Here is a 16,036-nt window from a genome sequence, read left to right on the forward strand (position 1 = left end):
CAGAGGCCCAGGAATTTGTGCTAAAACCACAGAGAGCAAATGAATTGTTTTGTGACAGAAATGGGTAAAAACACCGAACAAGCAGAGAAGCTAGCAATTCCACCGGGGCTGCTTGGAAGGATTTCTGTACTCATGTGGTCTAGAGACCCCAGGCTCCCTAATGGCTTCATGGAAACTTGGCAGTCATGTGGCCTGTCCTTCTATGGACAGGCCCCCAGAACAAGGTTCCGGCCTGTTAGGGGGCGGGAATGTGCTTCCTTAGTTCTGCATCTGGAAGCTTAGTCACCGCCTCCCTTGCCTATTACCTCAGTGTGCACTGGTCCAGCCCGACTGAGAATACACCAGCACCCGCATGGTGGCTCACCACCAGTTCCAGATGACCCCAAGGCCTTTTTCTGCCTCCGTGGGCACCAGGCACACATGTGGCACACATACATGCCAGCAAACATTCATAGAAATAAATCTAACGTGCTTAATGGTATTATTTGGCAATCAAGAAATGTCTGCAGGGGGGGCTGGAGAGATGGCTCAGTGGTTAAGTGCATTGCCTGCTCTTCCAAAGGTCGTGAGTTCAATTCCCAGACAGAATATTGTATGCATAATAAATATTTTTAAAAAAATGTCTGCAGTTAAGTCATGGGAAAAAAAAAAAAACCCAGTGCAGAGGGGTTGGGGGTGACTCAGTGGCTTAGTCAGATGCTTCAGGACCCAAGTTCAGTGTGTAGCCCCTATGTCCGCCAGCTTGCAAGCTGGAAACTTCAGCCCCAGAAGCTGATAACCTCCTCCCAACTGTTCACACGTGCATGTGTAAATAGAAACACACATCATCTAAAGTTTAAAAAAGTTGCTTGGCATATTGTACAGATCAGAGTTCAAGGTCAGCCTGGTTCCAGGTCTGAGTATACAGTACCCTGAAGATAACTGAAAACCCATTGCAATGGCAGCTTGCAAGCCTACTTCAGAGACTTCACAGCCTCCTACGAGCTGAAATCACAGGTGTGGGCGCTACACAAAAGCTATCTGTGGCTGGGTGGAGGATGGCTACATGGTAGGTGCTGGGAAGCTTTCCCTGTTATTTGGAAGTGTATGTGTGGGAGTGGTGGTGAAGGGTGTTTGCCTAGGGTCCCTGATCCACTAAGCAACTCCCCATTACTAGAAAAAAAACTGAACATGTCTGAGGGTAAGGGAAGCCTGAGTCTGCATGGATACTGAACAGCTTACATGATCCACAATCACCCACAAGCCATTAAGGGCGCTCCCTAGAGGCTGTTCCAGACTGATGTCTAACCTAACAAGGAGACCTGAAAAGATGGTCCTCAGATCTTCCATGGGATAGCCATCCTTTTTCTACCAACTTCAATGTCTAAAGATTTGAGGAAAAGCACCTCCAGGAGCTGGGCTCCCCTATCAGCCCACTTTTATTTTCTAATATTTACTACGCATTGAATATTCTGTCTGCGTATATGCCTACAGGCCAGAAGAGGACACCAGACCTCATTACAGATGGTTGAGCCATCATGTGGTTGCTGGGAATTGAACTCAGGACCTTTGGAAGAACAGGCAGTGCTCTTAACCACTGAGCCATCTCTCCAGTCCTCTCTTTTAAATACAAATTATACCTCTCCAGTCCCCTCTTTTAAATACAAATTACTCACACTGGTTTTATGAGCATTAAGATTTTATATGTAGCTAGGTGCACCTGACTCCTACTCCTTTAATACCTTTGAGTGAGATGGCCTTCCTTCTCACAGCAGACAGGATGTTACTGTGCAGCACAGCACTGGCTGGCTTTAAACACAACTTTTAATGGGTAGTGCAGGAAAGATGGTTAAAGAGCCCTGCTGCTCTACCACAGGTCCAGAGTTCAGTCTTCAGCAACTACCTGGGGGCTCAAACTATGAGATGAGGTACCCTCCTTTCTTTTGGTTCTGTAGACCAGGCTGGCCTGCTCTTGCTGGGATTAAAGGTATGTACCCCACTTGCCCATAATGAAGACTTAAAAAATGTGATTTTCCCCCACAGTGACATGCATTTGCCATTCCCATTTCACACATGAAGAACTGTAGTCACGTCTTTCCCAAGGATGGATAGTCATCTCTTTTGATGGGATCCTAACGTCAGAACATTTTTAGGTCAAGCCTGTATTGGTTCCTTCTGCCTGGCAGCTCAATCCCTCCCTGCTCCAGCTGTCCTTTCTTAGGTCCTGAGAGAGGACCCAGAACCTCCAGACTTTCTTACCCCCAGAACAGTAATTACACATGGGACTCCAGGGGACCCTGATTTGTTCCATCCACTCACAGGCAGGGCTTATGGGTCACTGAGGCTTTTTATTCTGCATGTAGAACCGCCGGGGCAGGGGTCTTTCCTGTGGCCACCCTAGAGATTACACTGGGCTCGAGACACTAGCTTGGAAGTGAGGTGACAATGATTCGGACCAGTCACATGATTACAAAGCTGGGGTTTCCAGCAGGGCTCCAGGTGGTTGGGCGGACTGAAGACTTCTAAGGAAGCAGTGGCATGGGAGTGGCAAGCACTGGGCCTGCCTTGAGCCGCCTTGATGACATCAGGGACGGGGTCTAAGCAGCTGGTGGCTCCAGGGATCTGCATTCACTTTACTTGGCCAGGGGGTTCCTGAAGCACCTGCCGGCAAACTTGGCCTTGCTGCCCAGCTCTTCCTCGATTCTTGGCAAACAAAGAGGGGAACAAAACAAAACACAAAGTCAGCTCCCGGTGCAGAGGGTGTGTCGGCCCATGGAAAGTGGAGGCAGGGGACTGCCATGAGTGAGTCTTCCTGCTGTCACAACAGGAAAGCAGAGTGGGGTTGTCTGTCCCAGGCAGTGCTCAGCTTCTAATGTGGATAGACTCTCAAAGGTGAGCTATTGTCTTCCACCAGCAGATGGCAGCACCACACAGGCAAACAACTGCTTTGTGATCCACTGTCAACCAGTGTCTGTGCATGGCCTTCCAACAGAATATGCCCACCCACTGTCTCCCTGCTGAATCTTTACCTAAGAATCTGGTTGTACTTGGCCAGGCGCTCAGATCGGCAAGGGGCACCAGTCTTGATCTAGAGGGACAAAGGAAAAGCCATCATTATAGAAGCCATGGAGAACATGAACAAAAGTCCAGCCTTCTCTCCCACAGGAGAAGAGGCACCCCTACAACTACACCCAGGCAGGAAGTGCTTACCTGCCCAGTGCAGAGCCCCACTACCAGGTCAGCGATGAAAGTATCCTCGGTCTCCCCAGAGCGATGGGACACCATGACGCCCCAACCATTGGACTGGGCCAGCTTGCACCTAAGAAAGGACACAAGTCAGACCATGTGATGTACTGAGCTGCAGCCTCGGTACCTGTCTGTCCCTCCTCCTCTGCAGGCTTACAGCCCAAGGACATCCTCACCCTCATGCTCCCACCCTGGCATCAAGCCCCCAAAGAGACAAACATCCCGGTCTCTGTAGCGAAGTTAAGCCACAGGGACCAAGGACCAGGCAACAGTGCGCACTGCTGTGTCCCTCTGGTTACCACCATGTACTCTACAGACACCTGGAATGACAGTCCCAGAAGCCCTGCCCACCGGCTACTCACGCCTGCAGAGACTCGGTCACGGAGCCAATCTGGTTCACTTTGAGCAGGAGGCAGTTGCAAGACTTCTCACTGACAGCCTTGGCAATCCTCTTAGGGTTGGTCACTGTGAGATCGTCCCCAACCACCTGGATGCCTGAGCTAGCTGTGAACTTCTTCCAGGCTTCCCAGTCATCCTGGTCAAAGGGGTCCTCGATGGACACCACTAGGAAAAGGAGGAGTCATCAGGTGGGCTGTGGTCCCCAGGCACCATTTCCTCTGTCTTTCTTGAAAGGGGAGCTCAAGCAGGAGGATGACCCAAGCTAAGGTCTGCACAAGCTGGCATTGATCAAAACTGCCTCTACAAAGGGGTATGGGGGTGGAGAGATGGCTCAGCAGTTGAGAGCAGTTACTGCTCTTCCAGAGGTCCTGGGTTTTATTTCAGCACCCACACAGTAGCTCACAACTGGAACTCCAGCTCCAGGGGTCCCAACACCCATGGGAAAACATCAATGCACATAAAATAAAGGGAATGAGGAATATGTTAAGGTCTTGGCTTAACCGTGACGAAACTGGACCTATAACTACAATGGGAGCTAGGATGATGTTCCATGTCCCAGACCCCTGCAGCCGTCATAAAGAGAGAATAGGGGACTCACCTGGATACTCCCGGATGAAGGACTTGTACAGGTCAGCCAGCTGGTCAGGGGTGATGTACCTGCTGGCGTCATCAGGAGACTTGAAGTCCAGGTCGTACTTCCCGGACCTGAAGAACTCAGAGGCGGCCACGTCCATGCCGATGACAACCTGTTCAGTGTAGCCAGCCTTTCCAATTGCGTTCTTCAGCAGCTCCAGAGCTGGAAAGAGACGAGGCAAAGGTGGGTAACAGGTGCCGAATGGGGACTGTCCTGGCTGTGAGTTTCAGGTTGTCAGGCACTCATTCCTGCTTGGGTCAAAAGGTCACTGGTGAGGGACCATGGACCCATAAGTAGCAATCTCTAACCCAGCTCTTCTTATGCCATGGCAGTTCTGTTGGCGAAGATGCAGTTGGAGTGACAGCTGCAACAGAGATCAGCTGTCCTGAGGACTGGCTTTAAATAGAACAGAGGCTGGAATCCAAGAGGGAAACCTCAGCAAGGGCCACCTCAAGTCAAAGCTGCCAAGATCTGAGACACAAGGCTCCTGACACCTGCCAATGACCTCGGCAGCTCGAAGGTGAATGCACAATGAAGCTCATTTAAAACGGGCCAAAGAGGCCACAGAGGGCCAGAGATACGGCTGGTAAAGGTGCTTGTCATCAGACCCAACACCCAAGTTCAGTACCCCAGGCCAAAGTGGAAGAATTGAGTGAACGCACACAAAAAATTAAAATGGGACCAGCTGGCTTGCTGGAGATGGCTCAGTGGTTAAGAGCAATGGCTACTCTTCCAGAACCCACGTTCAATCACCAGCACCGCATGGGTAACTCCAGCTCTAAGAGATCTAGGACCATTCTCAAGTCACCCATGAAACTGGGGGGAAAAAACTACACTCAAAGCTCTTGCTTTCCTCCTTAAAGGCTGCCATCGGTCTTGATCCCGTCCCCAAACTGGCAGGTATGAGGGGGCAGTGCTATACAGTTCAATGCTTACCTTCTTTGTTCTCCAGGATGTTAGGCGCAAACCCTCCCTCGTCACCCACATTGGTGGCATCCTTCCCATATTTCTCCTTGATGACATTCTTCAGGTTGTGATAAACCTCTGCCCCAATGCGCATGGCTTCGCGGAAACTGGACGCCCCCACAGGGAGGATCATGAACTCCTGCATGGCCAGCTTGTTGCCAGCGTGAGACCCGCCGTTGATCACATTGAAAGCCTGGGAGAAGCAGAGGAGAGCTGTGCTGCCGGCCCAGGGAAGCCTACCCAGCTAGCTGCTATCAGGCCCGTGTGGGCCGGGCCCTGTGCCGTGTCAGGATTCTCTTATCACTGTGCTGTGAGTCCTAATTATAAAAGACTCGATGCACAGGGTCTTCGTGGGGCTCCATGATGTGACACTCAAACTTGTAATCTTAATAATTAGTATTAACACGATTGAGAACCAATTAGAATGAGTCCTAGAGGGACTATCTATTTAGATCATCCGGCCTACTGGCATGTCTGTTGCGATTAGAAATAGAAGTAGACCCCTGTGGATAACACCATTCCCTGGGTTTGGGTTCTGGATTACATAAGGGTGGAGGGGAGCTAAGTAATTAGTTGGTGTGTCTATACTCAACCCTCCCAACAGGTCTCACTATATAGCCCTGGCTGTCTTCACCTCCAATCTGTAGACCAGGCTGGCCTCAAAGTCACCCACCCATGCACCCGCCTGCCTGTCTCCTGAGTACTGGGGTCAAAGGTGTGCCAGCAATGCCAGCTTAACTGCCCTTTCTAGTCTGGAATCCTGCAGTGACTCATCCCACAGATTAAGACTGGTGTGCTTATGTTTTTTTCACTGCCTGGCCTCATTTCTGCCTCTGCCTGTGAATGTGCTGATACACTTCAGCCGTGACTTCCCTGCTAGGATGGATGTGTTTACCGTTGTGTGGAAAACAAGCTTTTCCCTAAACTTGCTTCTTCAAGTATGGTTCTGTAGCAAGCAACAGAACTGGGATGGGATACCTCTAGCAAGTTCTAACAAGTCACTCACTGGGACTGGCAGGATGACTTCAGCGTTGCCAGCCAAGTCAGCAATGTGGCGGTAGAGGGGCACCCCCTTTTCTGCAGCACCAGCTTTGCAGACAGCCAGGGACACTCCCAGGATGGCATTGGCACCGAATTTGGCTGGAATAAAATAGAAATGGTGAACGGAAGCCGAAAGACCCGCATGAAAACCCGCACTTGTGAACACAGGCTCCCCCGGGCGCGGGCACTCACATTTATTCTCGGTGCCGTCCATCTCGATCATCAGCTTGTCGATCTTCTCCTGCTCCACCACATTCAGTTTCTACAGGGAGATGGGGCGGTGAGGGCCAGGACAATCACCTGAGCTCTGCTCACACCAAGCAGCACTTTAGAAAGGTCTGAACCCCAGGCCGAGGCTGGGCATGGAGTATAGCAAGGAGCTTCCTAAGCTTGTAAGACTGGCTCAGTCCCCAGCTCCAAAGAGAACAATGGGGTAGAACAAAGCCACATTTGACTTGTCCTAATTACTGGCTTCAGGCATTTCCCTGGGTCCAACAGACTACAGTCTACCTAGGGAGTACAAGGCTGCTGTGTGTGCCCTGTACTGCATAAACTATCACCATAAACAAGGGTGCTCTTAGAAGCCAAGCAGTAAGGCTTACTGTTTAGTTAAGCAAGCAGAGGCTCCTTTAAGGCTGCCCCTGCTGGTCAATGTCAAACAGACAGATCTCCACTCAATGTCCAAATCATTCATCAAAACATTTGGTTGAGCCTGGCCGTGGTGGCGCACGCCTTTAATCCCAGCACTCGGGAGGCAGAGGTAGGCGGATCTCTGTGAGTTCGAGACCAGCCTGGTCTACAAGAGCTAGTTCCAGGACAGGCTCCAAAACCACAGAGAAACCGTCTCGAAAAACCAAAAAACAAAAAAAAAAAAAAAAAAACATTTGGTTGATAAGGGTTTAGTTTCCAGAATCCATATTGGCCACTCAAAATTGTCTGCAACTCAAGCTGCAGAGGATCTGATGCTATTTTCTGGCTTCCACATGCACCAGGCATGCATGTGGTGCATAAATATACATGCAAGTAAAACCCACACACACATAATCACATTATTCTGTAAAATACTGTTCATATAAGTATGGGAGAAAATCTACATCCCCGTAATGCTGTGTGAGCGTTCTGACGTCTCAGTGCTTTGGCAGGCGATGCTAATGGAGGCAGTTGCTCAAGTAGAGAGCCCACCAAGGGTGTAAGTGTGAGGGGAAGGCCTGGAGACCAAGGGACAGAGAATAAGACATTCAAGGAGCTGCCCAGGAGACTGGAGCAGACGGCACAGGCAGTTGTAATGAGCAATTGTCTGAAGACCAGACAAGCAGAACCAATTACAGCATTAGGACAGCTTAGCTAGGGACAAATGACAGGATAGCACACACTGAACGGGAGGAGGAAGGGGGTATGACCAACTGCTCCCTGAGTCACCTCCAGACCCATTTCACCCACACCAGATCGAGTCCCTGGAGTGGAAATCAAGTGGTTGCTGGTCCTGAGTTTGGTGTGGGGACCAAACTCAAATCCTCTGGAAGTGTGGCAAATGCTGTTCTGCTGGGCCACTCTCCACCAAATGAGGATTTAAAAAAAAAAAAAAAAAAAAAAAAAAGCAGGAGAGTTGAAATCAGGACTTTGCATGCAGCATGCAAATACCACACGGGGCGGGGATGGAGTCCTGCCTAGCTCCCAAGTACCCAGACTGCAGGCACATGCCACAACTTGGTAATGTAGCCTGGGCTCCTGGCATCTCTATCACCTGAACCCCATCCTGTGTTCCAGTCAGTACCTAAGACAACCCAACAGGGCAATAAATTCCGAAGTCCAGGTATCTACCATGGACAATGTCCCAGAAAGCTGCTACTCAAATCTGGACCATGGCCTCCCAGATCAAGATAGCATAGGGAGGGATGCCAAGTATCCCCACCTCCACTCCGCCCCATTCCCAACCGCTTTCAGGTGGCATCAGGAGCAGCAGCCACATGCAGGCAGGTAGGTTAGACTCATGCATAAAAGGGAATCCTCAACTTTTAAGCTCTCAGAATAAGCTAAGGCCCCGGGATTCGCTCTGGTGGCACTGATCCACAGCGGTTACAGGAAGGTGGGTCCTACCTTGCTAACCAGAGCAGGTGCGATAGTTTTATTGATGTGCTCAACAGCCTTTGAGACACCTAGAAGGAACAATCATGAAATTACTGACAGTATTACAATACGCAGGCGTGAGCAGCATTGCTGGAGCACCCGAGCTGTGGGTCCTCCACAGGACACTAACCCCCACCCCACTTCCGCCAGAGGGAGGCTTCCTGGCCCAGTCTGAGTGCTCTTCCTTAGGAACCAGAACCCGGGGGTTAGAGCCACGCAAGAGCAATCAGCCCAGAATGATCTGAGGGACAGTTAGTTCAAGACCATGCACCGGGAAGACCAGCTGCACACCTAGGATGCAGGGCGCGTTACCTGAGTGCACAAGGCTGGTGCCAGGAACTCATTAACATACTTAACAGGTCTCGAGACGCCTGCCCAGCAGAGGTGAATAGAAGGGAAAAAGAGACTCAGGAGAGAACAGGCTTCAGAAGAAAGAAATGAGGGAAGTGGCCGCAGGAGAGCTTCGGATGTCAGCTTCTCCTACAAGCGGGCTCATTAGCAGTGACCCTGGGCTGTTCTGCTCTAGAGAGGCCTTGGGGAGGGGGGGCTCTTAAAGTCCAGCAGACACAATCTTCTCTCCCTTGCTGCCTCAACACCACTAACGTTCCAAAATTGGTCACATCCTCTGTTCACCAATTCTTTAGAAAGACCCCCACGCCTTGCAGGGCTAATACTGCCCCAGGGATGAAGGCGGGCCTAATTCTGGGTGCTCTGCCGGCTCTTGAGCAAGCAGATTCCATTTACAGATGGTGACAGCCACATCAAGGTGACAGGTCAGTGAGCACACAGCCAGAGGACTGGGGCTGGTCCACACAGGCCTTGCCTGTCTCCAGGCAATAGAAAAGCAGACCACAAAACTGAGTGGCTCCACTGAAGGCAGACACCTCTCCCCACTGAAGACGGGAGCAGCTTCCAAAGCCCAGACTGACAAGTCTCCTTGTGTCCGCATGCCCAGTTTCCAAGCTTGGCAATGTGGGTGTCAGTGAGCTGACACCTTGCTGACTTTCCAATGTGGTAACAGCGCTCACCAATGACAGGAGTGAAACCCAGAGAAAGGCAAGGAGGGCTGGTGGGATATGAGTTCCTAGACTTACCCTTCCCCAAGTAGCGGGTCTTATCATTGTCACGGAGTTCCAGGGCCTCATAGATGCCAGTGGAGGCACCGCTGGGCACGGCAGCCCGGAAGAGACCTGGCATAGAGGTAGGAAAAATCAACTATGAAATGTCAGCACACGCCCGTAATCCCAGTATTCAGGAGGGTGAGGCAGCAGAATTTCCATGTGTTGGGAGTCAATTTAGACTAAAGCAAACAGAAAGGCCTACAGCTCAGGTCCAAGCCCCGCTCAGTCAGAGCATCTAGCCTCAGAAGTGCTGTTGCTTCCTCATCAGCTAGACACCCTCCAGACCATTCTTTACATTGATCCTAATACAGACCCATCATCAAGTAGGCTCTCAGGAGTTTCCCTTGAGGGACCTGCGGGCTAGCCTACCTGCAACCCGCCCTGGATTCCTAAACATCCAAAGGGTTCTGCCTCCAGGGCAGAGACTAAAAAGACTGGAATAGATTTGACACCACGTGTCTTCCCGGACACAGGATCTCAATGAACCTGGGACCTCCAGGTGATGCTGGCTGACCAGTGAACTGTAGGGAAGCCTTCCATGTCTGTCCCCAGTGCTGTGATTACAGGTATACCCCGCTAGACCCAGTTTCTTATGTGGGTGCTGGGGATTGGAGCTCATGTCTCATGCTTGTATGACTGCCACCTTCTAAAGGGACCATCAATGCAGCTGCTCCAAAGATATTAAAAGCCAACCACTGGACCACACAACCATAATCATAGCGCCTAAGAGGACTCAGGGTTTGAGAACCACATGGCCTCCACACACAGGAAATCTTATGGGGGAAAAAAAATCAAGTTAATTATTGTAAATATTGTTTTTACCTGACAAATGACAACATTAAGATTATACTAATACAAAAAAAGTAGCTAGGATTCAGCTGAGAGCCCTGCAGCACACACACAAGCTGTTGCTGAGGATGTGAGGATCCTTTTCTGGGGGACTGGCAGGAAGGGCTGGGCTCTGGTGCTAGCTAGACTTGTGACTAAGACAATGACTCAGCTCTGACTGGCAGGTCCTGGTGAGCTCTGCAGAACTGTACACCCATTCCTCAGGTCCCGTTCTCACGACATGCATCTCTGAACACAGAACTGCACCAGCACTGGGGTCCTTGAGTAGAGGACACAGGTTCTTGCTTTGTAGCCCTGGCTAGTCTCTAGTCTCAAAACTGGCAATCCTCCTGCAGCAGGCTCCCAAGTGCTGAGATTAAAGGCATTAGCTGCCACACCCATCCAGTTTCTTATAATAAAAGCTTTTTTTTTTTTTTGCAATGCTGTGATTTGACCTTAGGACCTCCCACCTGTTAGGCAAGTCATCTCCTGCTTATATTCCCAGTCCATAAGAAGAGCTTCCGGGCTGTCCCAAAGCCCCACTTGCAATCACCCCTGCCCCTCATCTCTACCCTATATGGAGAGAACTGTCCTCTTGCCATCTGCTTATTAGATCACAGCCAGCTGAACAACCAAAGGATGCTCCTTTTCTAGGAACAAGGGCTTACTTAAAAGCCCTGGCTTTACTCACTCCTCTGCCCCATGCCTGCAGTCTCAGCAGAGGGAATGCTGAGAAGGGATGCGTGCACAGGCCTCTGCCTTGCCACCCCTGCCCCCATTCATTTCTCAATGGAACGTGGTAAAAGAAACCATGAAAAGTGGGGACATACCTTTTGAGGTGTAGAGATCAACCTCAACAGTGGGATTCCCGCGGGAGTCAAAGATCTCTCGGGCGTGGACCTTGAGAATAGACATGGCTTGTTTCTGTAAGGAAAAAATAATCCATATTTTTCTATAAAGCATAACACAGAACATTAATTCAAGAGATCACTTCTGAGGGATGCTGGACTTCCGTTTAGGGAGGCTGCTTATTAAAGGAGCTGTGGGGAGGGCAGTAGCATGACCTGCTGGAAAGCAGCAAAAAGTAGTCCTTAGAAATCATGCCAAGGGGCTGGAGAGACGGCTCAGCGGTTAGGAGCAATGGTGCTCTTCTAGGGCCTCAGTTTAATTCCCAGCAACCACATGGTGGCTCACAACCACTTGTAATGAGACCCAGTGCCCTCTTCTAGCATGCAGGTGTACAGGAAGGAGGAACACTGTATATATAATAAACCTTAAAAAAAAAAAAACAGGCTGTGGAGGGGGGGAAGAGATCAGGCCAAGGGGCTGGCACTCCAAGTCAGGCCTGATGACCACGTGGTAATGACTGAACCACTCCTGCAAACTCTTCTCTGAACCCAAGGGCGCTGTGGCTATCTACAAGAGCAGGCTGGAGGCTAAGGAGGGGTTTAGTGCCCAGAGGCTCAGCACCCTGCCTGTGCTACATTCCTGAGCTGTGGTGGTGGTAGCAATTCAACAGCAAACTTGTGCTTAGCCTGCTCAAAGGCCAGAGTTGTATCCCTCAGGACCAGGGTGTAGAAGGGGAGGAAGAATACAAAACCTAGAGATTGCAAGCACTAGTGCAAATTAAAAAAAAAAAAGGAAAAAAAAAATCAAACCTCCAGCTGGATGATACAATGTGCTGGCTCACTCACACAAGGCCTGATGAGAAGGAACCAGGATGAAACAGTGATGGGAGGTCACAGGGTAAACCATGTAAAATTAGGAAAACGCCTAACTCATCTCATTGTAACCATGGTAACAACAGCATATTCAGTTGATGGAGATTTGATAACCAGTAAGAAATTGCACTTGGAAGCCAGCAACACCTAATTCTGTGTCTGTGAACATCAGCACCGACATTCTCTGGTCTGGTGGCACGTGTCTGCTAGCTTGCCTAGCACGTGGGCGGTCCTAGGTTCAATTCCACCGCCATATTTCCACTATGGTGATGGTTTCTGATTCTTATTTTTTTCAAAAGGACACTTATTTTATTAAAAAACGTTTTTAAGAGTACTAACGAGGCTTAATCAGAAAACATCCTGAGAGGAGGGTACTGGACAACGATCTTGAACGAATGCCCATTTCCTACTTTTTCTCCAGTAGGCTTTCCAAGAAAGGAATTTACCAAAGAGCCTTTAGAACTAAACTGGATGAGCCCTGAAGCCAAATTACTGTTCAGAAGCCACTATCTGGTCGGGTCCCCCACATCTTCCCTGGCAAGGGCTGAAGCGCCAAAAGCATCTTTTTGTTTCAACTGAGAAGTCACTTCTGTGGTTTTGTCTTGTGTGAGACAAAGGATCTTTATACACTTATGAAAAGAAGTATCTACTTTTTACCTTGTTACAAAACATCAACCACTACTCTGTAGGGTTCAAGCACATTTAACCTAGACCAGGCTGGGTTTAAATATCATTCTCTTCTTTGTGGCCTCCCAACCCCACGTTCTAGGTATGCCAAGTTGATCCGAACACATAGTGATCCTCCTGCTGCAGACTACCCAGTGTGTATTGCCATGCCTGGCTCAAAGGCACTTTAGTCTTCTTTTACTTGGGGGGGGGGGGCGCCCACGTGGTATGGCGCACTGTGGAAGTCAGACTACTGACTTGCAGGAGTTGGTTCTCTCCTTCCCCCGCACGCATCTGACTCGGATCCTTAAGCTGGGCAGCAACTGTCTTTAGCCAGGATAAAATCTCACCCTCTAGGTCTTTTAGATGGATTGAAAGCCGGACCAGGGTCATAAATGTGGACCTAGAGGTCAGAACTTCAGTCCAGGCCGACTCTGACCGAGCTCGAAAGCCAAAGGACCACGCTGCTTAAGGCCAGAACGAACAGGAAGTTTTCTTAAACACGTCTTAAGTCAGTTCATGGCCGGCTAGTAGCCACCCAGGAAGCCCGCACCCCTTCTTGCCTAACCGGGACGAGGTCTTCTAAGGGCTTCCGAACTATCCAACGGGACTGCTGCAATTTCCTCTAGTCCAGGCACCTAACCAGTGAGAAGTACTCCGAAGCAGAGATGGGCTGGACCACTCCCTCCCAGTGACGCTAGACTGTGGTCCAAGAGACACAGCCCTAGCAGGCTCTGCGGAAGGTCGAGGGGGAGGGGGGAGGGCTCTGCCTCGTGGGCATCTTTGTTTCTGGCCCTTCCATTTCAAGGGCTTTCATGAACATCAGGAGGTCCAGTCTTTCCCTCCCTCAAAAGCCTTCCCCACAAAGCTACAGGGGGAAAAGCACTTAACTCCCCAGGGCGGCGATCAACCATGTTTTGTATTTGCTGTTGCTTGGTTGGGAGCCCAGTTAAATTGCAAGCCTGTAGCTGGGTACTAACAGGTGGGCCTGCACCTCCCCACCCCCCTCCAAGAGCCCGCGACCTTCCACGAGGCTGACCCGAGCGCTCCCCGGATGCCCGGCTCGCACCCAGGGTAAGGGGTGCCCATGCCCACCGGGTTCCCCAGCACAGCTCGCTCGTGAGCGAAGGGTCTCCAAGGGGCACCCGAACCCTACCTGGCAGTCGGCGTGCCGCAGAGGAAGAGCACAGAGGTTCCTGCACACACCCTGGAGAGCGTTCAGGAGAGACGTGCGCGCGACCCGGGAGCCGAGCTGGTCTAAGCGCCTCCCACTCCGGCTTTGAGTGCAGCTCGGGAAGCCCCGCCCACTCTTCTCCTTGCGGGCCCGCCCCGTTTTCTCTCCTCTTGGGCATTGGTCGTCAGTGCTGTCACTCCAGTAGAAGAATGTGACTGAGGTGTCCGCTTGGCCTGCACTGAATGGGGGCGATGGCCCGGGGGCGGGGGTAGACGTGGCTGGCTGGGCTTGTGGCATTGTCGGGTGGCCGGGCGAGCCTCCCGCTGGGACCCGGGGGCCGCGCTGAGGATTTACGAAAGCTGGGTGAGGGCGGGGCGGCGCGGCCGGCATGCGGGCTCCGGCCCGCGGCACGTACTCCGAGTCCCACACGCACGCACTCGGTGTGGCGGCGCCGAGCACGTCGGGCCCACGACCTTGTTGATGACCTTCGCGGCCCGGCCCTACCGTGGGCCTCGCCCCGCCCCTAGGTGCGGGAGACCCCGGCGGCGTGGAAACGTTAAGCCGCAGCGTGGGTAGCCTCACTCGCGTGGAACGGGATGGGGGGGGCGGATAGGGCACTGCGCCTGCGCGCTGCGTGCGCTCTACGCTTCCCCGCCCCCCCCCCGCCCCCCCCCGCGAATCTGGATCCTGGCTGTCCGGTGCCAACCGCCAAGGTGACCCTGTCCTTTTGTCCTTGCTGTGGAGACGTGGGTAGCCAAAGGGAAGTGAACTTTCCCGTGATATTACCTAATCATTGTATTGTCGTGTGCAGGGTATCGAACGCACGATCCCACTCGTGCTAACTAAAGTCTACCATTGTGCTACACCCGCCCAGCTACTCCACCCTGCTCTTTACGATGCTCCTCGTTTCTCCCCCTGCTCTACCACAGCGTGAATTCATTCTTTTCCCTGTTAAGGGCCTTTCTTGAAGGATTTAATACCTCTTTCCCCAGATTGTGGACTAGATCCAACCTACCTGGATTTTTTTTTTTTTTTTTTTTTTTTTTTTTTTTTTTTTTTTTTTTTTTTTTTTTTTTTTTTTTTTTTTTTTTTTAATTATTATAACCCATCTTTTTTTTTTTTTTTTTTTTTTTTTTTTTTTTTGGATTTTTTTGGGTTTCTCCGTAGCTTTTGATTCCTGTCCTGGCACTAGCTCTTGTAGACCAGGCGGGCCTCGAACTCACAGAGATCTGCCTGCCTCTGCCTCCCGAGTGCCACCACCGCCCGGCCCTACCTGGATTTTTGAGAGCTGTATTTGTGTTTAGAGTTTGGTGTTTTATGTAGGCCAAAGTCTAGACTAGTCCACAGTGATATGGCAAATGACCGGAAGGGGTGGGTGGAGTCATTTTACCTCTCCATTGAGAAAGTAAAACTGGTGTTTAATCACAGCTCCAGGGAGGCAGAGGCAAGCGGATCTCCGGGTTCAAGGCTCGCTTGCTCTATATAATGAGTTCCAAGCCAGAGAATGCAAAATGATGAGACTGTGTCTCAAAGGAAAAAGAAAAGAGAAAGAGAGAGCCTGATAGCCATTACAAACCGGAGCCAGTGTGGTGGCTCTGGATAGCAGCACCTGCCATCATGCCTGGTAACCTGTGTTTGATTCCTAGGACCCAGCGTTGGAAGGGGAGAACTGACTCCTGCAAGCTGTCCCCTGACCTCCATCCCCACCCAAATGTAATGCTAATTAAAAAAAGAAAGAAAAAACCCAGCTGATTAACAAATTGAGGCAAGCATGGGCTACAAGGGAGATGATCCTGTCTCAAACCCTACAAAAACCAGCTTGTAACTCCTGCAATGCACGCAGTTCTCCACGGCAGGGCTGAAGCCAGCACCTCTCTCCTGCAGTGTCTGTTTCTCCTGGGCTGTAAGTCTGGGAGTTAATGGCATTTGTTTCTATATTTCCATATTGCCTCCCATAAAGAGATTGAGATCTGCTCTTGGCTTTGGTTATTACATCTTCTCTAAAAACCCTTAGCATGTTGCTCCAGGCAGCTCCTGGCCGAGGCCTCCAAGGCCTTGGGTAAAACTGAAGGCATACTGAGTTCAAGGTGTTAAGTTTCCACCGATGAAGAAGCAAGGTCTTTGGGATTAAATT

At 50.8% G+C, this 16,036-nt stretch overlaps 1 protein-coding gene across 1 annotated transcript; it reads right to left on the reverse strand.

Annotated features, from left to right (window-relative positions):
* Positions 1–2,307: 2,307 nt before the first annotated feature.
* On the reverse strand, positions 2,308–14,048 carry Eno1 (enolase 1). Its single transcript, XM_050153322.1, has 12 exons — positions 13,885–14,048; positions 11,172–11,265; positions 9,487–9,582; positions 8,363–8,421; positions 6,458–6,527; positions 6,231–6,364; positions 5,195–5,417; positions 4,223–4,420; positions 3,588–3,789; positions 3,190–3,298; positions 3,009–3,067; positions 2,308–2,682 (listed from the first exon to the last, which is right to left on the reverse strand). Exons 2-12 carry the CDS (start codon positions 11,254–11,256, stop codon positions 2,613–2,615), a joined length of 1,305 nt encoding a protein of 434 aa, XP_050009279.1. The 5' UTR covers positions 11,257–11,265; positions 13,885–14,048; the 3' UTR covers positions 2,308–2,612.
* Positions 14,049–16,036: the final 1,988 nt, after the last annotated feature.

This window comes from Alexandromys fortis, unplaced genomic scaffold (assembly GCF_014885135.2).
Source record: "Alexandromys fortis isolate MF-2015 unplaced genomic scaffold, M_Fortis_MF-2015_v1.1 scaffold_88, whole genome shotgun sequence".
Taxonomy (NCBI): Eukaryota; Metazoa; Chordata; class Mammalia; order Rodentia; family Cricetidae; genus Alexandromys; species Alexandromys fortis.